Below are 26,020 nucleotides of genomic sequence, written 5' to 3' on the forward strand. Positions count from 1 at the left end.
TTGTCAGAGATGTCCAAGGTTATTCCGTTAGAGTTGTTGAGCGATAACTCTTATCGAGATCTCATATCGGGTCTGCTCTGAAGAGTTATAATGTTTGTAGTTTATTAATGAGCAACAAGACAAACAACTGGGGCATTGCAAATATAATTCATTACAATCAAAAGAGCTCCTTCATGCGCAACAGCTGAAATAAGAGCCACTCACAGTTTTATTTTACTTCTGAACTCTTATTTACGAACACCGAAGAAACATGTATTTTATATACGTAATAATGAAATGCCTACTACAGTTGAAAAATTATTAAAAACCTTTTAAATCATAAGTCAAGTGTAGAGACCAATATCAGAGGCCGTTGATACTTGAAAATTATGTGTGAGGAAGAGTTGGTGTGCTTTAGAATAATGTGTGTGTGTTTTGGGATGCTAATAGCTGAGCAGTCTTTAAGACGGACTTTGGGTCTCCAGTTTGAGATAGCGGATATTCAAATCCCGTCTGTGTATTACATTTGTTATCAGTACCATCGACCTTATACTGTTTTGACTCTCCTTCTTATTCTGATTGATAAGATCCTCGCACAGGCCAGTGGCCCATGAGGACAAGAAGAATAAGGCTTTAAAAGAGGATTTTGCCTCTTCTTTTTCTTAAAAAAAAATTAAGTTTTCCATAGTCATAATTGTTTATATTTCACCATTTAAATTCCACACGTTGGATTAATTTGAAGTCTAGTAAACTCTCTGATGGGTTTACTACTCTTATTTCTTCTTAGTTACGAATCCTTCAACGAAAAGAAACACTATGGCTAACAGCTTTCTCACTAGTGTGTTGCAACAGTAAACTTAACCCATTAGCCTACTTCGACGAGACCATCTCGCCACCAAGTAGTTCGCCTATTTCTCACAAGATGTTAGCACCATTCAGTCCTAACTTCGTTTCTGCGTTCTATGCAATAATGGGAATTGAATAATTTAACTTTACAGCTTGGCAACACTGCAGTTGGGGAAGGGGAACATAAACAGACGATCGGAACAAGTAAACAGCTGACTCGAGTAAACAAAACTAAGCGTGGTGTACAATGGCGCGACATGGAGCTTTTACGTAAGTAGTGAAATTGATCGTTATATTGATCAATGACAGATTTATTTTAAGTGAATCTGATGGTGAAATCGGTTCTAATCATGTGGAAGAAGAGTGGAGGATTGATGGTGATGAAGAATTCAGCGACGGTTGAGTCTGACAATGCCCTCTCAGATATTGATTTTGAAGAGATGGACGTAGGCCTAAACAATTTATGTAGAAATTAACACAAACTTAAAAAATACTGAAATTAAAAAATTATATGATATTTTCTTGAAATCAGCTATAAAATATTTAAAAACAATAAAACAAAATTAAATTTGTCTACGAAATTTCCAAAAAAAGATTTTTATTTTTAAATTAACATTAACTTACTATTTTTAAGTCGACAGTATTTGTATACTTAAAAACATTGTAATAATAAAATAATTGTCAGTAAAAAATAAAGTGTTTATTTTGTAATTAACATAAAATTAACACAAATTAACAAAAATTAAAAATTAACATTAACTTTTTAATTTTTTTTTGTGAAAAATATAGTTTAGGATGCTTTTAGTTAAATATCCCAAGTTTTATTAAAAATCTAAACAGTACAACAGTACAAGAGTAATGGAATTTTAAGTAAAATTCTCCATTTAGGGCCAAATTAATTGGATTTACTGTGGAGTTGAGAGGCTGGAAATACTAGTAGGCCATTGAGTTATATTTATTCCACAATGAAAAACCATTTCCAGAACCAATCCATTAGGATTTAACTACAGTAAGAAAGAACAAATCAAATCCTAAAATATATGTATATTTACATATTGTTGTACAAAATACTGTTTTACAAATATATATATTATATAATATAAAGATAACAAATCGAGATTCTTAAACTTTCAGCAGTGTGTCTGCATACTGGAACTCTGGGCTATTCTCGTACTCGCACATATCCAGTGCTATCTCACAGCTCTCCCTCACCACACGCTTGTCATCTGAGAGGTATTTCCGCAGCACGCCTAGGCAGTCCTCCGAGGCCACAGCTCCCAGAGCTTCGGCACATTCATGTCTCACCATCTCATGCTGACTGAGGTCTTCCAGAGCCTCGGTCAATGCTGGAACACTCCTAGGTTCTGCCAGCTGACCGAGCACGAATGCCACCTCGTGACGGAACAGACTGCCTCCGGAGTTTAAACCTAATAAAAATTATTTTTTATAATATAGCACAAATAACAGCAGTTTTTTATTCCTCAATTGGTCCATAAAGTGATTGTTTGGTGTTACATTGTTATAAAGATCTGAAAAAAGTTTTTCAGTGTGTTTACCTCAAACTTTGCTTTTGTTTCAGACGTAGTGAATCCAAACACATAGCGGTTTTTTTATATGTAAACTTGACAGTATTACTCTATTGAATTATGATGAAATAAGATAAATTAAAAAAAAATTGTTTCCTGTATGATAACAACAGTTGTTCAACACAGAGTTAAAGTGTCTTTAGGCAATCAGTTGTAATTCCGACCTTCTGTTCGCTTTGTAAGTAAAACACAATTTTGCACTGAGAACAATCACTTTGGTCCTAGTAATTAAAACTACTTATTATTATGCATAATCATTTTACTATAACAGGAACAGTTTAAATCTACCCTTTTTAGTTGCATGCATATAAAATTTTTTACAAGCAAAATGAATAGTTTTGCAGTTTCAAATGTATGAAATTTTATTTTAATATTTATTCCTGTTTTTTTTTTATTTTCTATTTTGACCAGTTCTCAATATTCGCCAGTAACACTGTACAGCCAATTTGTACTGGTAAGTAACAAAAACAACAAACAATGTAAAGAATATGAAGCTTTACATTAAAACTACATATCAAATAATAATGTACAATAATAAACATTAATCTAAGACCAGACAATTTTTGTGTTATGCGTTTATATGTTATAAGAACAACGGTATGTGAACCCCTCAATCAAATATACTTTTTAGTATTTAAAAATGTAACATAGTTTTTAAACAAAAAAATTTGTTTGATTAAACAAACCCTTCCATTTATAGTTCAATGCAGAACAATTTACGGTATAGTCTTTGGACACGTCATTGGGTAGGGTAGTGTCATCAGGGTTTTTAAAAATTTAATTTTGGATTGTGTCGTGTTTTTCTGATTCAGAATACAGTAGTACATTAATATTGTAGATAGTAGATGAAGTTATTTTAATGTTTATTGTACTCTTGGAGACTGAGTTAAATTTTTAAATCAAAACATTAAGTTTTTTTTATTTCTGGTGATCCAGATGTGGTCCAGCACCAATGCATTCATTTTTGTGATACATTACTAAGGTTATTTTATATATTGATTACTTGATTATATTAAACATCAAATAGATAAAATCAAGGGATGGTTTCCAGCTATGAAGCGTTACATATACTTTTGAGTAATAACTAATTTCACATATGAATATTGCGTAATGGTGCTAATCCCTCACCTTCACACAAGGCCAAGATGCTCTCCTCGTTGTTAATATTCCTCAGTGCGAACATCGCTCGGTACCGATTAAACAGAGTCTCGTTGTCGTCCAGTAACACTTGCCGGAGCTGAGCCACGTCGGTCGTGGTGCTGGGAGGCGTCGGGTCTCTACCGAGTTGAACGGACTCACTCTCTCTTTTGGGTGTGACTCAAACCACTCCATCCTCTGCAGAGCCAGCTGACAAGTCTCTGCCACTTCCACCACTGGATCATCCTTATACTTCAGCAATAGCTCTTTTAGCTTGGCATCCTCCAGGGTTCCAATCGCTCCAATATATAGCCTCAGCTGCAAATACACAAGGAAACTGAACTTAGTTTGAATCTATAAGTTGGAAAAACCAAAATAAAGAAACAAAAAATGACAGCACAATTTAAAATTTGTTTAATTTGTAAAGATTACATTTTATTTTCTAGTTAAGTTACAAACTGAGTTTCTGAATTACATGTACAGCATTCCACTTTCAAATTAATATTTCCTGTAATCTATTTTAAAGTATTTTAAACATTTTTCTCATCACTTTAGTTCTATAAAAGACATCAAACTTTGAGAAATGCAACTTTAATTTGATTAAAATTTCAAATATGCAATTGAGTTTCATTTTAAGATAGCAGGGGTTTTGCAAAGGAAAATTACTCACACTTACAGGATAATATAATTTCTGCTCTTTGCTCAAAGAAAATTACATTTGAGAATGGGAATCTATCCTCTTATTCAGGTTTTAAAAAAAATTAAGACACAAGGTTAAGCATACAAAAAAATTCTAAACAGGACAAGTTTCATCTCAAAAAGGTCCAAGCATAAAACCTGAAAGTCTGCACTAGTGATAATTAATCCGAAGAAGAGGACAGATTCCATTCTTGAAACATAGTGTTCTTTTTTTAACAATGATGATTGTTAAAAAAACAACAATCGTCATTGTTAAAACTACAATACACAAAATGTCTTAATGTCTTAAATCCTGTTATCTTTTCAAATCATCCATTGTCAATAGCAAACTTTACACTAATTATTATATTATAGCATAGGCTTACTTTTTACAGGAAATGTATTAAAATATCCAAAACAAAGACACACTACAAAATCAAACATATAACCCTTCCCATGCCGCTAATGAATTGCATGATTTTTAACCTTAACACTAAGACATCTATAAAACATATTTTTAAAACTAATTTTTTTTATAAATATGCTGTAAGACAACACAACAAAATATAAAAGAGAACTTTTGTTAGAATTAGCATACTATTTATTGATAATAATCTAAAAATAACTATTTACTATATTATGTTAATTTACAACTAATTATTAGAACATTTTATTATCTAAGGTTTCATAGAAAAGGTCTATCATCTTATCATCTGGGCAGACAACACATATATCTGTAGAACATGCATTAAATTAATTTGCTTCATTATGCAAAGTATTTTGTGGGCAAACTGTCAAATGCCATATTAGACAATGGCTAGTTAGAAAAAGAAATTCGATGCAGAATGCAAAGTTTTAAATCTAATCCACAGTGGGCATACGATTATTAAATGGTCAATGCAACAATCAGGTATTGTGACTTATTTGTAATGAGACCAAATGCTGTGATAAAAATCTTATGACCAAAGACATTATGCCATAAACACACGACCAATTTTTTAATTTGAAAAATACCCTTTGACAAAAAAGTTAACCTAAAATACTTGTGTGTTACTTTTAAATCGAGAAAGATATTTTGGTAATTATTTACTCCAGGCACTTCACAAAATTTGCTTTTTTAAAAAGAAAATGCTTTAAATTTCTGAAAGATTTTCAATCTCGTACAAAGCACTGATAGTTGAACGGACTAACAGTAATGCCTCCGGCCATCAACACAAGGTATTACCAGCACCTCTGGTGCTACCCTGCACTGTGGCGACGAACGAAAAACATGCCTTGAGATCGGTAAAACATAAAATTCTAAAAGGCTGATCAATAATGTTCACTAAATATTTTCATATTCCGCTAAATATATTAAACCTGTCTAAAACAACATTATAACGGTGTGTAACCTCAGTTACAGGACAATGTCTTCCGCATATGTTGCACAAAGAAAAGGAACTAAAAATTCCACAATATCTGAAAAGTTATTGCAAACAAGACAACAAAAAACATAGAGGAAAACAAGATGTTCAACTTCACCATAGATGAATCAACTGTTGAAAATAAATGAAAAAAAAATCTGAAATATCATCATATGCAAATGGTAGCCCTACTCTAACTTCTCCGACAACTGATCATGTTGACGATTTAGAGCGTGATCTGGGGGTCGGGAAAGTTCTGATTGGAAATGCCCCTGGCCATCAGTACTTCAGCTCCATCCCACTCTTCTGGTGAAAAAAGAAGAACATCTAGGAGATAATAACCCTAATTCAAGCTCAGATAACGTGAGCACTCATAAATGTCGACTTTAAACTTTTTTAATATTTATAATACATACTTATATATAGCCTAATAATAAACAGTAGATGGGTAGTAGTACCCAATATTTGCACTGCTGACTAAATTGAAAATTTAAAATAACCAGTAATATAATTTTATTAGTCTATCAGTCTTCTTCTCAGGTCTAAATTAATAATTTGCGACCCCTGTTGTTAATTTCACATTTACTGTTTTGGGAGGACTAGTAGTCACAGCCTATTCAGCACTGGAAAATCATGGGTCAGACAAAAGCCATGGCCACTTGACCAGCATCCAAAGATTGGATCGTCGTGAAACAAAGTTTTAAAAGTGGCATATCACTGATCTGCTTGCAGATCATCTATGTGAGTATTTATACCTAGAAGAGAAGTACGGTTTTCTAGAGAGGATGCTTTACACGTTGTCCTAGATTACAACAACTGTCTTGTTTTTAATCATTGCTACCCATGAGAAAACAAAGTTACATATATTTCGTATTTTGAGTTATAAATGTTTATTATGTTGTTATTTCGTTATAATTTATGAGTTTTTCCTATTTCCCAGTTCTAATTGTTTGTTTGATCGTTGTAGCTCTTTTATTATTTATGATATTGCCACTATTCATATTATATTAATTATTTAAATTCAAATATGATTGTTCTTATGACTATAGATAAGTTATGTTTATATAATTAATAGACTCGTATTCGATATATGGATAATCAAGTATCGATGATTACACTAATCAATATAAAAACCGGGTAGGGTACAATAAGCGGTTTTATAATCGAAAGAATTTTATTTCGTGATTTTCCAGGTCGACGTTTAATCTTATAATATCCTATATAATAATCTATATTAACAGCTGTAAACATTCTAAAATAATACACATAGGATATTTCAATTTTACATAAGTAATTCTGATTATTAAAAATGGCAGTCAATTTTAACAAAACTACACGACGTTGCTTTTTTTGTGGCATCAACATGTTGGACTCGTACCGAAAAACCCATTAAGTGAAATTTGTGGGAAAGAAACAACTGTAACTGTGAGAGGAGTAAATATGGTCGTCTTCAGTTTTCCTAATTTTGGTTATAATTTGTTTGATCAACCGTAACTATTAAATTCATATTTTAATTTAAAACATATGATTGTTATTGAGAACTATAGGTACTTTTATATTATTGATAGGCTAGTCTAGGATTTGAGATGCGAATATTAGGTATCGATGACTATATTCTTCGATATAAAAAACCGGGTCCGCTTATCGTACCCTACTACCCCAAACCCCGTGCTTAACTAAGGCCTAGGCCTACCTGCTTCATGCCTCACAATATCCTCTTGCAACTTATTATTCAAAACACTGACAAGAATAGGTAATGCATGTGCATCTTGCATTTGACCCAAACAATATGCCAATTCATGTTTTAAAAGAGCAGAAGGATCACTAAAACACACTCGTTTAATGCAGTCAATAGACATTTTTTCCACCAATATTCTTCAATGTAAACAAAGCTCTAAATCTTTTCCTTTAACGGTCTTGTTTGATCATTTAAAACACCGCCTATAGCTTTTATTTTTTCTTCAGAGACAGAAAATCATTATTATTTAAGTATGAAAGCAGATAGACAGATAAATTTTCAAACCGCTTTTTTAACTAACCTATAAATGAGAATGGTGATTAATAACGCAAAACTAGCCTGGGATCTGTCTCGTACATCACAGTGATTCATAGAGTTATTACTTTCATGAGTAATCCTAAATCATTACAATTGTTTTTTATTCCTTGAAATGGCCAATGGAATCAACTCAACAAGAATGAAGTGTCATTAAAAAATAAAATAACAAATATCTTTCTTTCTTTCTTTCTTTCTTAGCTACCAAAATGTAGCTGGTTCTGCTACCATATGGGCATGGAACCACAATAGTCTTTATTATTTATTTCACTTTCCACTGTTTTTATCGCACTTTGAATGTTTTGAATAACCCTTACTATTTATTTCACTTTTCACTGTATGTATTGCATTTAACTGATTTGTGGTGAGGGTGTTTAATTTTTTTTTTTTTTTTTTATTTCACTTTCACACTGTTTCTTTTCATGGGAAGGGGAAGTTAATTACAATTCCACATAAATGTTAGTATTTGGCCTATAACCTGACTTTGTTATCAATCAATTGTTTCCTGTAGTGTTCAGTTATTTACACACAGAGGGGGACAAGCTATAGGAAAGGCTTTTTAGGTTACAGGATCAATGGAAATGGTTGGGGCCCACTGATCAGACTTTCTTCACGCCTGAGGTCCTCCAGGCGACTTTCTACTCCGAAAAGGATTCAGACCCTGGAGATAAATACAAATTGTTAGAACCTGGAGTAGGTAACAAATATGACTCCAAGATAGTGTGGAAGAGTTCTATACTTGAATTGTTAGTAACACCCAATTGCCCTTTATCAAATTGACCTATTTATACTATTTAGGTACCTTACTATTTCTAACAATACGCCTAAGTCAAAACTTACCAACAGCTCTTTGAGATAGAATGGTGGCCTTACTTTCTTTTCCTTTAAATGTTGTATTAATGGTTCTCTGAAGCTATCATATGTTGGGCATTCAAAGATTAGGTGCTGAAGACTTTCTTTCACATTCAATGTACACTTGAGACATTTTTCAGTAAAGTAGCAGTTTATTCTGAATAAAGTTTCATTTACCTGTGCATGACCCAGTCTTAGCCTAATTATTGTGACTAGTTTACTTCTTCCTATCTTAGCATTCTTAAACCATGGGACCATAGGAAGGTCCCGCTGCACATCCCTATACCATCTTGCTTTATTGCCTTTGTTCTACTTCAGCTTTGTATAAGGATGTCATTTCACATTTTAAATGGCTGACAAAGTCACCCATCGGAAGGACCAGATCTTTGATTACTTCCTTTCCTGTCCTGGAATTGCCTCTTTTCGCCAGCTTATCTACTATTTCATTTGGTGTAATACCCACATGACCAGGAACCACACTGAAGTGTTATTTTCTTTTCTGAAGAAAGGACCTCCTCCACGATTTGGGATGTAATGTTATCAATATAATCAAGTTTACAGGCTGTTTTGACTGCATGGATGGCTGGCTTTTGAGTCAGAACAAATTAGTACTTTGTTACCTGGTTGAAGATTCGCTATCTCGATTGCTTTCTTTATGGCGTAAAGTTCGGCTGTGTAGCTGGAAGCTATTTTGGGTAAACAGAATTTATAACTAAGATGATTAGGCCTACCTTGTAATAATACAGCTGCTCCAGAACCATCTCTGCGTTTCTCGATCCATCTGTGTAAATTTTTATGTAGTCTGAAAATTCCTCATTTATTTGTTCTATAAATAATTTTTTGAGTGTTTCAGGAGGAATTTCGGATTTTTGGATTTTCCATCCGATTAATAATCTACCCTGCAACATAAGTTTAAATCCAGCATAGTAATTGGCTTCTCCAGACTGTCAATTAGTCTAGTTTCTTTGACACAGGTTTGGATTACTATCCTTTCTACAGTACTTACTGATTTTATATACAGTGGTGTGGTCTTCTTGGCCCAGTATTCGTGATGATTTGCTGCCATACTTAAATACTTTAAATTTACATAGACTGGATGGTTAGGTTCAACAGTACTTTGAAAACTAGTCTTTCAGGTTAACATTTTCCTTCTGGTCTGCAAGTTGGGTACTGCTGCTTCCATTTGAAGAGCTAAAATTGGGGTTGACTTCATAGCACCCAATATGCACCTGAGAGCCTGATTTTGAATAATGTCTAGTTTATTCAAAACACTATTTGGTAAATGCCCAAACAAAAAGCCACCATAATCTAGTTTAGCTCTGATTATACTGCAGTATACCTTTAAAAGTAGCTGAGGGTGTACACCATTCCTTCCGCAGGCCAGTGACTTAAGAATGTCTAGGTCCTTAAGAGTTTTACTCACCAAACAGCTTACATGTTGTTTAAAATTCAGTTTTTTGTCAAAAATGATACCCAAAATTTTGAGGCAATCTCCAACTGGGATACTTACATTATGTTACAGTCCAATTTGGGTTTGTTGTCTGCCTCTTCCTGCTAAAGATTATTATTTTGCACTTATTTACATTGATTGCCAGGGACAGCAGTTGACAGTACTGGGTAAGACTAGACAGGGCTTCTCGCATCCGAGCATCAACACCGTCAAACCGTGTACCACTACAGACTAATGTGAGATCATCTGCATATAAAAAGGGTTGGATCTCTTTTGGTAACTGAATTCCCACATCAGATATATAAAGTGAGAACAAGATTGGGCTGAGCACACAACCTTGGGGTAGTCCTTTGACAGTAGACCTGGTGAGGGTATGCTGGCTTCCGACAAAAGTCAATTGTCTATAGCTTAAACCATTTATGTACATGAGTTATAAATCTGTGGGGAATACCCAGGACAAACAACTTACTCACCAGAGCGGGCAGAGAAACCGTATCATAGGCACTGCTCAGGTCCAGCGAGACAGCACTGCAATCCTATTTTGCATTAAATTTCACATGAATATCAGCCATGAATGCTAACAGGAAATCATTACAACCTCTCTTTTTTTGGTAGGCAAATTGGTAGTCTGGTATTAGTTTGTTTTTAATGATAAACCATTCCAATCTGTGGTTTTACCATTAAATTGAAGATTTTTATCATGCATGACATTAGAGAGATGGGTCTATATGAGCTTTCCTTACCTTTTTCTTTGTTTGGTTTTAGAATGCCTATTACCTTGATGGTTTTCCATTGCATCGGAATCTCGGCTCCGGACCAGATGTTGTTAAAAACATTAAGCAGTAGAGTTTTAGCTGAAAAGGGTAACATTTTTAAGATTAAATAGCTTACCCCGTCCAAACCAGGAGCTGTTAGCTTAGTTATCTAGATTTTATCGCCATATCTAATTCCTCTAGACTAAATTTTTCTTCCAATGGAAGTTGGTTTTGTAGCCTTTGTAAAGATCGGTTTGATTGATTTCAGATTTCATTAGGAACATAGTCTGGGAGTGGTAAGTTTTAAAAAGCTATAACTTAAGTTTTTAATCATTGAGCAAAAATCTTGTTATAAGTATCTTTGGTTCCACTTCTAATACCTCTAATTGTGCTCCAAATTTGTGTATTATTTTTATTTTCTATGTTCTCACAGAAACTTACCCAAGCTTGTCTTTTTTGCCTTTACGGATCACCTCCACGGCCTCATAGTGTGTAGTTCTGTATTGCCTGTTATGCTAGGGGAGTCATCTTCATTGTGAAGAGTTTGGAAGTTTCTTCTTCTTATAGCGACTGCCTTAGAGCAGTCCGGTGTCCACCAAGATTTTGCGTTAAAAAAACTTGCCATCTCCCTTATTTTGGTGACAGAAGTTGGGGACTGAGTCTTCTATTGCTACCTTTAATATCTTATTGAGATCCTTAATATTTATATCATCAGATTCTTATTTTGAGAGTATACTGGATGCAGTCTTATCAGCTATTTCTGAAAACTTACCCCAATTGGCTTTTTTAAAGGTTTTTATGAGTGAAACTTATTATACCCGACTTTTTTGAGCCCAAAACAGTTTGTGAGCACAATTTGTTACCATTAATTTCTAAAATAATAGGGTAGTGATCACTACCCATTGAATCACTCATTACCTTCCAAGACGATATTTTATCTTTTTAATTGCACAGTGGCAAAAGTAAGATCTAAAGTTGAAGGTCTTCTGCCAGGAGATCCAGTGGTGGTGAAGGACTTATCATTTAAAAGTATGAGTGGAGAGTCACTGTACGCATTGTATATATGACTGGCCCCTTGTGTCTTGGCGTAAGTCAGCCGGACCAATAGGGATGCTTACCATTAAAGTCGCCACACAGTAGAGAGTAATCTTGTTTATTGGAAAAAAATGTTCTTCCATAACTCTGTCCTTACCTTTTTTGGAGAACAATAAATGCTATATATGTGAAGAGGGCCTTTGAAAGGCCCCGGATCGTGACTCCAGACACCTGAATTGGATCCTGAGCATCCAAACCCAAAACAGCTTCACAGTCAATACCTCTCCACGTGAGCGACTTGTGGATTAAAATTGCAGACCCACCATAACCATCAAACCTATCATTTCTCACAGCAGAGAAATTTTTAAACAATATTGTTTCATTTGGTTTTAGCCATGTTTTCTTGTAAAGACAATAACCTTAATATTGTACTTACACACAAAAAAGGATAATTCAGCCCATTTTGATTTGATTGACTGAACATTCCATTGCAGTATTTTAATTGGAGCTGCCGGTACTCTCCATCAGGGGCGAGGTGTCTACGGTAGTGCCAATACTTAAGTCTAAAAGTATACTCTTTATATTCCTTAGTACTATGTTGATCATCTCTAGAGGTCAGGATTGGCTATTGATGCATCCAACATCAATTTTTCAAAATAAGCCTTTGCTTTAAAGTCTTCAAGTGACTGTTTTAGTTTAACACTGTCTACTTGTTTTTCTGAAGTCATAGAGAGACCTAACCTCTCATTTTTATCAGATTTGTTACTTTTGTTCCTTGTCCAGCGATTTGGTGTGTTGTGTACAATTTTTTGCTTAGTTGTGTTGTTTCCATTAGGCCTATAATTATCTCTTGGCTTCCTGAATATAGAGGACTTGCCCTACATTCTCTTCATTACTTGAGGCATAACTTAAGGGTCAAAATAATTTCCTACTGGAAGTAGGGTGTGGTCTGGCCAACATATGAGGGAATTCTGTTAAACTAGTTACATCTGGTGAGACATTTTGAGGCATAGGTTTTATGGTACCGATTTTGGTGGAAAGGTTGTTTTGGATTTGGGAAGTATTGAGAAGCTGTGAAAAAATCTTCATTATATTCTGACATTCTATTTCTAATTGCTAATTGACGTTTAAACATTGGACAATCTTTCGAGAAACTTACATGGTCACCATCACAGTTTTACACATTTAGGGTCTTTGTCACAGTGGTCACCGTGTGCCTTTTTACCACATGTTCCGCATCAAGTTTCTCGTTTTGACATGGAGAACTGGCTACATGATTGTACGAGTAGCACCTGTAAGCACTGTCTGACTGGCAAAGTATATTTTTCAACAGGTACAATAACATGATTTAGTATAATTCTTTCTGGGTAATGTATTGCCTTCAAAAATTATTTTAACAAAATGAGTCCTGTATGGACCCTCTTTTGAATTTTTGGTAATGCGATAGGCTTCCAGGATAGGTACTGTACTGCAGGCATGGTTAACAAATTCATTTTGGTCAATATCGGGTTCTGCATAGACAACGCCTGTTATCCGAACTCTGTAAGAGGGGATAAAGATATGGTAGTTTGGAAGTGAGTTATTGGTTATCAGCTTATTTGCGGACTCAGAATTCTTACAATATATAGCTACATTTCTACCCTTACGATTAATACAATCAATAAGTGACTCATTTTTCTGAAGCAACTTACCCACCGTGAATGGATTAACCTTGGTCCTGTTAGTAGAGCTAACTATAACCTCAAAAGGTCCGGTGGCAGAAGCTTTATATAACCTCTGGATCAAATGTCTTTTTGGACATTTTGGTCTGATTTTGTTTTGATCTTTGTTATTAGGGACTAAATTATCATCTTTACCAGATTCATCAGACTCACTGTCATGTTTACGTTTATTATTTTTCGGATTATTCTGATCATCCTTATTACTATCATTAACCTCCATAATGCTTGTGTACAGCAATCTGTAATTCCTGATCAGATTTTCCTCCAACCATTATGGTTGGTGGACCCCGTTTGAGACGGGCCCCAAACCAGCTATTATTACTAAAATTGAAAGTTGCTTATATACTAAGTATTGAAACCACCACCAAAGTAGAGTGAGAAAATCACATAAATAACCACTCACCAAAAAACAGCAAAACATAAATTTACATTTAAAATAATTATTAACACTTAACACAGAAAACGTGCACAGTTCAAGGACAGACAGCATGCAGTCATAACCTCAACAACTAGGGACGGCACGATAACAAATATCGCGTGTTCGTGTTCCGACGGTTAGCGAAAAAAAATCATATCTGTGTCATGTAGCCTTATACACGTCATGTCATAGCTGTTATGTACCAAAGTATAACATAACATAACATTTATAAAGTAGAAATAGTATACTATATAATAAGTCGCTTTTTATTTATTTGTAAAATATGTAACGTATATAATAACGAGTCAGTGTTACTAATAATGTATTATTGTTAAAAATTGAGGTGAAAATAGATTTTAATGAGCTAAACGGCATTAAACGAAATTCTACATCTCAAAAAACCTTTTATCTCAATAAATAATTTATCTCCATTTCAATAACCAAATTATAAACATTGCGGAGTTTAATCTGTATAAGTTTTCTAGTTCAGTATCAACACTACCTGTACAATAGTTGTTGACTTGGATGCTCAAATTCCTGGGTTTATATAGTTTTCCTTGTTCGAAGTATGTCAATGTAAATTTCTCATGAAATGTTTGATCAAGCTTTATATACAGAAAATACAGTGTTCAATTTAATACCAAGCATGGAAGACGATGCAATTAATATTAAAATATATTTTGAATTGGTGTACGAAAAGAAATGAAATATATTATTATGTTGCCTTTAGGCTAGGACTTAACTTTATGCTCCCGGAGTGACATGATATTCAGGATGGGTACAGTAAGCAGATTGGAGGTAGGGGACATCTCTTGTCGAGATATCAAAAGCAGTAAAGGGTACTATTTTATGTTTTGTCATCTTGGAAGAATATAACGGCTAACTTATGTTCCAATTGCAATGCAGTCAAATCGGGCTGGGATATTGGATTACTCACTCATAGTTAGTTTGAAAAAAAAAACCTTTAACATTAAGAGAGGCCTCAACCACTCCAAAACTCATCCTCGCAGTAAACCAGACCTATCGTACTTTTCACCACAATATATCGACATATGCGGTTAGTGAGGTGTCACTCCCTAGAACATCCATTGGGTTTATCTAGATTTGTAACACATTGCTTTTTGCTGTACCCAGCATACATTCTAACTGGCGAAGAGGTCACTACTGGCAAGGGCGGCTGTAAGGTTTTATGCGATTTCGTGCCCGCCACATGTGATGCCTTTTTATGGTAGGTTGCTAGATGAAAGAAATATTATAAGCTCTCATAAAGATTTAATTTTTAAATGTTACAATCACTGTAAAGAGAGTTATAATAACCGTTCTATAGTATTCGTCTAGCGATTCGGCGCTAACCCATAAGTGATTTCGAAGTTGAGTGAATTCAAAATTTGACAAATAAAATTCAAACTAATACTGCTGTGTAGGCTAATTGCAAAGGACATTTTTTAGGAGGCCTAGTGGGTCCTCCGTTCCCATATTGTTTGGAAAAAATAAACCAAAATAACGTGACTGAAGAGCCCGATAGAACATACGTACCGAAAAGGACTTATAATGGACATAGACTATACCAAAGAGATGGACATAACCTGTTCATTGACCTTTTAAACCAACATTAATTGAGTTTCTTCCTTTAATCAAGAAGAAACTATGTATTAGGTTTCAACTCTCTAGGACAATTTTATAAAAAAATCTTCGTTCGGACGAATTATGTAACGACACGATCTAAGAAGGCCAAGGAGGGTTCTAAATAATACTATGCTTTTTCAAGGGCAAGTTTTTCATGAATTAACATTGAACATTTTTTGAATTTTTAATATTAAGAACTAAAATCTCTGTACATAGATTTAAAAGTGACAAGTTTCTATTCATTAATTTCTTCTGACGTGGACGATTCTATGGCCAAAATCCAGTCGCTTGAGAGGCTTCGCTAACGTGGAATGGTAACTGAGCTTGTATTTGGTTTGGGACGCTCAAACCGGATAATAATGATTGGGACTCTTACATTTAATGTATTCGATTGGAATCCAATTTCTTTTTCGTTATAAACACATTGTCAAGGCCGTAGAGTTCTCTAGATATAAAACTAATCAACAATTTTTGTCTGAGATTATTTCATTACCGTACCCGATTGCTTGTTATAACTTGTTTGTATTCAGTTTGGGAATTCGTTAGAGTTAGTCTGATTCGGGAATATTCTCGGGGCAAAATGTGGCGTAAACTGATTGTTTTGAGCTTCACTCAGGGGTCTGGAAAGATTATCTCTGTCTACTCGCACTATATGTCGAAAAGTAATCGAGTTGTAAAATGAAACATTGCATAAAGCTTCACTCCTATAAAGACAACAACAATTTTGTGTTTATGGTTCATAGTCCATCCCTTGGATTTAGCCGAGCGTCAGCCAATCATAAAGCTAGCAACATTTCTCTTCTATATGTCTGACTTACATTCTGTCGTCTCTCGAGGACGAACTGAAGTTATAGATTTAAAACTTTGCACAAAACTTCAGTGAAGCCTTTTACACAACACCCTGTGTGGTATATTCCTACCTTGTATCATATTAGGGAAAATAAATATGTTCGTTAGTTCACCTATCTATCGTTACATGTTAGATAGAAAAAAAATCCCTTTATTAAGTTGTGGTAATAACATATGATGATTGGAGAAGCTGTTTATTCTCTTCAGTGTCTCTGCAATAAAATCCGTTTTACTACTCATGGAAATTTTGGAACCAAATTTATCGAAAATTCTCCATTATTTTAATAAATAATATTAAAAAACTTCAATAATATACCACCTCCTCAGAAAATATGTGTACCAAAAATTCCTAATGTGTATCAGCATATGGTATCAACTCCCTCTTCACTTTATACTCACAACAACTTGTACTTAATCTATGTACAATTGTTAAGGAAGTTTGGAGGTGCAGTACTTTATGTAGCAGATGTCTATTACAAAAATAAAAAAGAATATGTCATAGAATAAGAATATGTCATAGAAAAAGAATACTGTCATAGAGGGATCATAAAAATGGAAGGGGTGGTAAAGGAGAGCTGGATTAGAGAGATGCTGTCTTGGACGGGTTAAGTTTCTATCTAGGGCCACCCATGCCGCATTGGTAGAAAATTTGTATAATTCGTAACATGGTATGGCTTACAATAGGCTACATGAAGTGCGATTTGTTTGATTTGTTTACCTATGAGACAATTTTTTACTGTTTTGTTCAGTGATATTGTAAGACCCACTGTATAAGGTAATCCACACCTCTTCATAAATGATTGGAGAAGTGTTTAAGAAAGGGTTGTAAGAGGATGTATAGAAAACATTTGAAAACTTCTTTTTAAACATTATTTTATGTTGAAGGCAGCAATTCTAATCTATTCGCAAAAGGTGATATTTTGAAGAGCGTTTCCTGATTCTACGGAACATTCTTCTTAGAACACAATAAGTTACGGAATAAAAGTTTTAATTAAAAGAAACCAGACATTTCAATGATCTGGTGATTGTATTACGGCAACCAAAAATCACCAATTAGTGCTAGATGATTTGAAATAATATAGCCAATAACAGATTACAAATTGCTTGTAATTTTGTTTGGTCTAGTTACTCATCTGAAATAAACTAAGCCAAATGAGTCTTATTTTAGAGAAACCTCGCACATGAAGCCTCTGTTAGAAACGCTACAGAGAACCCTTTACGATTTCTTTCTCGAGAATCTGAACTTAAAGTCGTCTTCAACGGGCGCACAAAGGTATTTTCTGAAAGCCTATGCTCAGTCAAATAAAGGATATCTATTTAATTTTTTTTAAATAAATATGCTTATAATCCATCAATTGCATTGCATGTATTATACTTATATTTTAATACACAAGACGTCAATGAATTAAACAATCCAATATTATTTTGTAATATACATATTCGTCCTAAATATTCATTATTAACATTTGTGGCAAGATTTGCACGTCTAAAATTAGCAATTTAACACGATTATCTGAAGTCTTCCCAGTCTCTATCGTTACGAGATTATAGTCCGCGTATAAGATGCCAGGAAGACGTCTCAATAACAAATAGCTGTGCTCCATTAGGAGTTGGTGGTGTTATTGACAACATCTGGGCCTCTGTATTAGTATTAACTAATCTTCAGAGACCATGTGGAAGCGGTGGAAATTCTGCAATAAATATGCAATCCGTGATAGCAGGAACAGCAACAGAACGAAATGGCAAATCAAGGTAGGCCTTGGTCAAAGGAGTTACCAGAGAATCTCTATATAAAATGACTTAGAGAAGTTGTCCACAACTAGCTTTAGCTATTGAGTAGTTCCACATCTTAGAAACAATTTCATTGCAAAGGTTTCACTCTTCGAAATTGTAGCTTGTTTACTTTATTTAAACGGTTCCACATTTTGTTTACATAAACAACGCTAAAAATAAAACAAATACAATACGGCAATCAGTAAAACAAATGTATAGTCAGTATAGCCAACCAATAATTTATGTAATGCGATTACAGCTTAAAAAAAAAAATAGTAAAATTATAATTAATAGTAAAAAAATGTATATAGGAATATTAATAACAGATGTAACATAAAATCCTTATCCACTCACAAAGGTGAGTGGTGTGTGAGGGGTTGGTATGTAACGTGATTAGCAAAAGCTGAACCAATCAGGCGATCAATAGGCTTCTTTTATCACAAAATGCCAGCATTTTCGCAATTTGATACTATCTTCTTTGTTGACGTTATTTTATTTATTATATTTATAAGGATTTGTATTATCTTTAAACAATAGTATGGCATTTTGAAGTACTTTTACTTGTAGAATTAAATTGCATGTTTTGGTAATTTTGTTTCAATGTTCCGATACGGTATTGACCGAAAACTTAGATAAAAATAATTTTGACATCACTGACGTAAGCATAAAGACTAAAACCAATTTCTCCTACTTTATATCCCGTCTTACTTTATTTTAGAATATTCCATCCCTATATTTATTATTCCTAAATTAGAAATTTTTTTAATTGACTTCGTAAAAATGAAATGGAATTAAACAACTATCAAAGTTTATTAGTACGCATTGTTTTGTCAGAAGATTTTATTTTTTTTGACAATTTATGGGGGCGAATTTTGGCACAACGACACCCTGAATAACGCGTTCTGAGAAAGAGGGTGTAATTTACGGTGCTGAAAGGCCAATATATCCAGTAACCTTCTAAAATCTATTGGAATTCTTCAAACAATTTCCACTGAAAGGTTAAGAAGTCAAAGTATTGCAGGAGCCCTAAATTTAAACATGCTACCAACACCCATTGAACTGACGTAGTTTGGATTGGTATGACGTCAGTTTACAGTTAACCAGCCTGTTTACTGACGCGTGCCAACATGTTGGTGCGAAGCTTTGCCAGAACCAACACTTTGTTCAGGTTTGACGAACGGTTCAATAACTTTTTCATATTTTGTGACATTCATTCTGGCCCATCAACAGAAGGTGGGGGAATTTCCGGCCACTAATGAAGTGGAACTCAGTTTTCTGCCACGGTCTGTCAACTTCTCACCTGCACATTCGTGCCAACCTATTAGCAAGCTTACCAACTGGTCAAATTTATCTAAAATTAAATAAATTTCATGCAGGAAAACGGAATCTCCTTCGTCCTCAGTGTTTGGGAACAAGTTGACAATTTCGACACTGCACTTTAAAACATCTGTTTTCACACCATTTATATTTTCGATTTTTGACCGAAATAGTTTACATTATATTGTGTATTGCTTTAATGGTACTCTATTTGTTATTTGTAATTATATTATACACAGTTGTTTTTACTAAGGGGTACAAACCAACGTCAATATATCGTATTTTAATCGGTACTTCAATAATGTTGATCGCCGAATTCTTTATCCACTGAAATATTTGAGTTATTTTCTAGTCAACAAAGAAACCACAAAATATGCTACAAAATATATATAGGAAAATAACTGGAGCCTAGCAAACCGTGAAAATTGAGAACATACATGGTTAACTCATAACCTGAAATCGGATTATCGCAAGCAATTTGAATTTAATGGATTACATATCTTTATTGTGCGTGTGTAATGAATATTGTTGTAACGAAAATTCCTATTCAAATACAAAGCCCATCTGAATAGACCATACAGTGATTATTCTACGTACAATGTTTTAGAACATTCAGTATAATTCGTAACGTGAAAAGTCCGGTTTTAATCCAGCGTGAAAAATAAAATAACTATCGGTTTCTAGCATAACAATCGAATCAATTTTATTCATGATCGTTACTAATTTTCAGTATTTACTATAGGTCGAATTCTAGACGCAATCTGGGTTCATCATGATTAATCAATTTGGCTGGAGCCAAATGAATACTAGACTTGTAATTTAAAATGTATATTCTATAGAGTTGCACCATGTAATGAATAACTTATTAAACAAATAATCAAAATACGAACTCTGTAAAAACTCGGACAGAAACTCGCAAACCGGTGTTTATAGACTAACTTGTTCCGATTGTTCTAGTTTGTACACCGGACAGACAGGCAGGTCGTTTAGCCAAAGATATAAAGAGCATTACCCGAAACATAAATTTATAAAGGCAGATTTCATTGTTTTACTCAAAAATGGATGCGAAAATAAATGACGAAATAAATGGAATTAATGACAATTTAGTTTTTACATGATTGCCTCAAAGACAGCAAACCAATCACGCTTGAAGAATACGAATTTTACAAGTATTTTAAGAGGAATCCATTAGGTGAAACTCATGTTAAATGGAAGCTACAATTCAGCTCCCATTATTTTGTGGAACACAATACTCCATCTTACAGTACCTCCACCAAACGACCGATCAGCTGATAACGTTGATACACTAGGAACTGGAATCTCCTAGTGTAAGTTGTCCTGTCTTTTGCAGGACTCATTGTTGTGCCATGTTAATTAAACAATCGTGTTTTATATAGGCATATCACATGTTATATTTCTCGTTATTACTTTATTTATTCGTTTGCATTTTGTGCAGTGTTCGTACATATCGAACTATGACAACTCCAGATGGATAATCCTCACTTTTAATACTTATTGACGCCAGAAGATGACTTACTAAGTTGTCGACACTATAGTAGTGTTATGAACTAAAGTTTGAACTGTTTCGATGAATGCCAATCCGCAGTTCAGGACTATGCCGTCCTGTCTTAACAGCCCCTCCCCTTCCATATGAACTTTTTTATGGCTAGAGATGGAGTGATTACTTTGAGGAATATTTGTATGACCAACTGAGGGAGTGTTTTGACGTGTGAACATTTTTGACCTCCTTCCAAATGGGGTATTTTGTGTGCAAGTCCAAATTTTAAAATAGAAACCCATAGCAGGTTGGGGGTTTTATAAAACAATATTCAAACTTTAATTGGCCACCAAATATGATAGAGTAACATTAAATACTTCTAGTCTGTGCCTTTCTTCTTCTTTTTCTAAAACCTTTCAAATGAGGTGTCACTTGCTGGGGTTTCCATTTTAAAAAATTTCGACTTACACCCAAAATAAATTTTGATAACTCCTCAGTTTAGTCATACACACAACCCCCAAAGTAAATAACTCCATCTCTGTTCGTAAGAAAGTTAATAGAGGTGAGTGGGCCTTTTAAGGCACCCGATATAGCATAGTATGGAAAATAATAGATTCCTAATAAAATTGTATATGGACAAGAAAGGACAAGCAAGTAATTAAAAATAGGTTTAGTTAACAATCTCGTTTCCCCACAAAACTAGCTAGTCACATAATGATTCTCTAACGATAATACGGTCGTAAAATTACACAACATAATTTGATAGAGGGTTAAGTGACGAAGCCGGAGTAAAGATACATCATAAAATAGAGCGTCCAGATAACGGATGAAAGAGTGGCCGTAAAATTCTGTCTATTTCAGTGCGGGGGATGACACAGATGCTAAGTTTAGACGTTTTCCAAATCGGTTGCATCTGGAGTGATTCACAAGCAGTCTCCATTACTAGTCACAACCAGGGACCTACCATCTCCCTTCGTGGTTGTGGAGAATAGAAATATTCATGCCGACAAGCCAACATTTATTTTTAGCCTCATCATTCCACCTTTGCTTTGACTTCTCTTTAATACGTCAACAAAGTGAGGTTGTTGACTTTTTTGCAAATGTTAGGTGATTGTTCAGCAAACTTACCATCGAGGTTACAACAGAGCAGCCAGAGGTTTTACAGTCTATTGTTTGCTTGGCGAGAGCCAGCATTGTTCGTGATGGGAGCATGTATTTATGAACTGTGTCAGAGACTTTATAAAAACTTCCTCTGTGTTACCAATGCAAGTTATAAATATCTTGGTTCTTTATTCTTTAATTTAGAGTTTTTTTTAATAAAAATCTACGGTTTTTAAACACCTCTTTTAATGCCCACTAACATGATGCAGTATATAAAAAAAAATTATTTTGATGCTAAAAGTTACTTTAAATGGTACTTAGATGACCTGTAATTTTTTTTTCAGATTTTAAAATTTACTATTTAACCAAATTTTGGGTAAGTGCCAAATTCTGGCAAACATTGGGCAATAGAGAAAATAGTGGAACTTTAGAGAAAGTAAAACAGGACATAAGAAAATACTAATTAGTATATTTGCTTCCATAATTACAGTATATTTAGAATTACGAAGTAAAACACATTACAACATCAGTATAAGGAGCACCCTTCACATGGAGAGGTGTTAGAAATCCCACAAAAAACAGGTTTCTTTTCCTTTGTTTAGGCAGAGGTGAACTTTAACACCTTTTCACACATAATGGATAGATTTCTGCTTGCAGAAGGGATGCTTTGCATCTCTGCCTATCATTCGACAACAGATGGCCAATGTCCAACTCCATCCATTTTACTAACATCCCTTGGTACTAGGGATATTGACACATGGACCTTTCTTCTTTTTCTTTATGAAAATTCGTTCTCTACAACGTGTCTGTTGATGGGCCTTCCTCTTTTTTATTGAGGTCAGCTCCTAATTACAAAGAGACCTCGGCCCACCTCACACCGGAAAGGCCTAGCAAATCCATTACTCCCTGCTTAGCAATTCACATATATGTTGACAGTCTCCGTCTGAAAGAGAAGCCCATCCGATTGACAATACTTACGGTACGTCAACAAAGTGGAAGAAAAAACCTCAAATAAAACTTCCGAGATCTTAGATTTAAATTCGGTAGTATGCTGATAAGTCCATCTAGAAGGTCCCAACTCCCCCCCATGAACTTATTGTAATGTTGTAACGATTTTAGGGCAAGTGACCATCGAATCTGCTCACGACCTTTAGAGTCAAAGAGTTGCACAGTGTTGATAGGGCAGACGCAGACTCAAAAAGTTTGACGCAAGAGACAACCCCTCCATTGTCTCAACCATTTTTACAGCCCTAATTTTTACCCCATCAATTGTTTGCTCTCTTTTTCCTCATAAACCCACGGCCTTTCTTTTTCATTTCTTGTCAGATAAAACAAACAAGCCTGAAAATCGTCCTAGTCGAATGGTCCCGAGGGATTGGTAAACCAATATTTGCTAAGAGTCACTAAGAGAGCTGGTGATGAGTACCAGTTATCAAAATAGATTAAGAATTTGTTTTCAATTACGAGGCAAGTGGTTCAAGCAGCAGTCGTATAAAACAACATTTGAACTAGCTCCAATTCCAGGTAGGAAGTAGCAGGTAGTATGCGACGCCAGGTGGTAGATCTCAAAAATTGTGAATCAGACCCCTTGCTTCACAAAGTACAAACAGTTTGTATCCCCCACTTGTGGGTTTTCATCGGGGGTTACTGTTTTAGTAAAGATGTGCCGTTGAAGGGCCACAATCATGTTCATCCAACACAGACATTTGTTCCTCAATCAGGAATGTTTTTGAATTTGTTTTTTGAAGAGCATCAACTAGTGGGCGGAATTTTGTTAAATAGCCTATCTTTGTTTGGATCATTCTGTAATGGCATGTATCATTGTTATTGAAGTGCAAGTTGGCCTTCATTCACTTCCCATCTGTTACGTGACATAACATGTGCAACCTTTTCCTACTCGTGTAATTTTCCATTCCAATACACTCCTACTCCTAGGTAGACCATAAATGCTCATGTAGATGCAGAGTGCCTATAAACTGCTCTACTTCCCTTCTCTGAGGTATTCAAGTTTATTCGGATTTTTTTGGATCACTATAACAAGTTTGACTGAGTAGCAAATCAGAGTTAAAAGGTCATTGTCAAAAAAATCTTTGAAGTAGTCAACTGGAGACTGAAGTACATGTGTCGTCTAACTTTAATTCTACGCATTGGTGCCGAGAAGGTTTCGTCACTGTTATCTGGATTCACTTCATTCCAAGCAGGTGCTGGTTTTTTTTGGAATCTTCTTTTTTTTGTGGCTGTAGACGTTAAGGGATGTTCTCTTCGTCTTCAATCTGTGTACATCACTGGAGCTCGCTGCATTGTTCCACTGAATACAAAACAAACCTCGCTGTTGTCCTTGCTTTTTTTCAAACCACAAAAAAGTATGTATTTCACACTATAAATAAATAACATATTGAGTCTTTATCTAGTATATAACACAGCACCGCTGAAAACAATTTTCCTATACCAGCCTAGTGTAACAGAATCTGAATTATCCTAACACCGTGTGCATTAAAAATGGTGCTGTCATAACAAGAAAAGACATATAATAAACAAACTAATAGCCTATTTTAGTATTGAATAATAAAATTTTAGATTAGTAAGTATAGCCTAAACTAAGTTAATTAATGGAATTAATGGTATAAATAAACTTACAAAATAAGGCTAACTTGTTCTTTTTGTCAACGGCCAGGGTTAATCTGGAAATCCTCATCTGAGTCATCCACCAAACTGTCTTCACTGTCATCGGGGGGTTAAAGCGAAGTTGTGTTGTTATGTCTTCTTAGTCACAATGTGACATCTGACAAAAATAAAACATTGTTGTAACAAAAAGCTTGTAGGTTGACTTTAATGCCCAATGTGCCATTTTTGGCTTCGACGAACTGAAAAACTGCAGGTTTACAGTTGTGCCCAATGTGACAAATTTGGCACAAAACCTAAAAAACAGCATCATAAAACATAAACTCAGACAAATTTTATTAACTAAAACTACTGTAACACACTTTCAGTTAACTATGGTAAACTAGACCAATATTTTATAAAAAGGGTACTTACTTTTTTTCTGCTCAAAATACAGGTATGAATACTTAGAGTTATGAAGAATTGGGTGTTTACTGTGTATGTAGATCTGCTACACTGCTGTAGTTCACACATATAACTGCCACCAGGCAACAGCACAGTACAGTAAATTATTGAAAATAGGTCCATATGTGTCACAATGGGCATGTAAGGTTTGTAATTTTCAATTCTGACACTATACTACATGCATAAAATGGGTATGTGACAAATTATGGCACAGTGGGCGTTAAGAGGTTTATGTATGGCTCTAAAATCCAAAGTGTATGAGAGCAGAGACGTATCTAGAAAAGTACTTGAGAGAAAGGGAGAAAGGGGACAAGACAACTGATATTTTCCCGTAGTGGACACAATATAGGGAAAGTGCAGTCAAACCGCTCATAAACTAATTTTGTTCGCTAAAAGTTTTGACCCTTTACTAGTATAGACCTTTATTTGATCTACTATTCGATCACATAGCATTTATTTAAGATCTTCTTGTGACTCCTAAACGGGCAAACATTTGTACCTACCAATTCTTCCTCTTCATCAAACATTCATTCTCCCTCCATTTCACTCATATTTCCATTTTTTCTTCCGCCCCATTGAACATGACTCCCTCTCTCTCAAAAAAAGATGATTACTTAAAAAAAGTAGCTTTATAAGTGCAGTAATGAATGTAACCAAGTTTTATCCGCTTTACCTGTAAATCCTTTCGGTAATTTTTAGACCCAGCGTGCGGGACTTTTTTACAACCCGTAATAATAATGACTTCCTAATCTTTGTGTAAATCTTAATCGTTAGTCTTTTAATCTTTCACAATCACTAAGTGCTAAAATAAGCCTTGTGGCAAGTGTTAAAACATACTCGTATTTTTATCAGAGATATTAAGATGTTATTGTTTATA

General features: G+C 34.6%; 2 protein-coding genes across 3 annotated transcripts; both read right to left on the reverse strand.

Moving 5' to 3' along the window:
- Positions 1-1,689: 1,689 nt before the first annotated feature.
- Positions 1,690-7,331, reverse strand: LOC124374194 (deoxyhypusine hydroxylase-like). The gene is given in 4 exon segments (XM_046832452.1): positions 1,690-2,252; positions 3,540-3,713; positions 3,716-3,866; positions 7,323-7,331. Coding segments are annotated over 4 exon segments (639 nt in total). The 3' UTR covers positions 1,690-1,947.
- Positions 7,332-8,245: 914 nt separating this feature from the next.
- LOC124374193 lies at positions 8,246-14,009 on the reverse strand. 2 transcript variants are annotated; one of them, XR_006923529.1, is made up of 2 exons: positions 13,899-14,009; positions 8,246-8,343 (listed from the first exon to the last, which is right to left on the reverse strand). XR_006923529.1 is itself a non-coding variant. In XM_046832451.1 (2 exons), the coding sequence occupies exons 1-2, from the start codon at positions 8,790-8,792 to the stop codon at positions 8,293-8,295; spliced, it is 321 nt and encodes a 106-aa protein (XP_046688407.1). In that variant the 5' UTR covers positions 8,793-8,829; the 3' UTR covers positions 8,246-8,292. The 2 variants fall into 2 exon arrangements, 1 of the variants encoding a protein (XP_046688407.1); XM_046832451.1 differs by lacking the exon at positions 13,899-14,009 and adding an exon at positions 8,523-8,829.
- Between the last annotated feature and the right edge of the window lie 12,011 nt (positions 14,010-26,020).

This window comes from Homalodisca vitripennis, unplaced genomic scaffold, assembly GCF_021130785.1.
Source record: "Homalodisca vitripennis isolate AUS2020 unplaced genomic scaffold, UT_GWSS_2.1 ScUCBcl_7499;HRSCAF=15216, whole genome shotgun sequence".
NCBI classification, from domain to species: Eukaryota; Metazoa; Arthropoda; class Insecta; order Hemiptera; family Cicadellidae; genus Homalodisca; species Homalodisca vitripennis.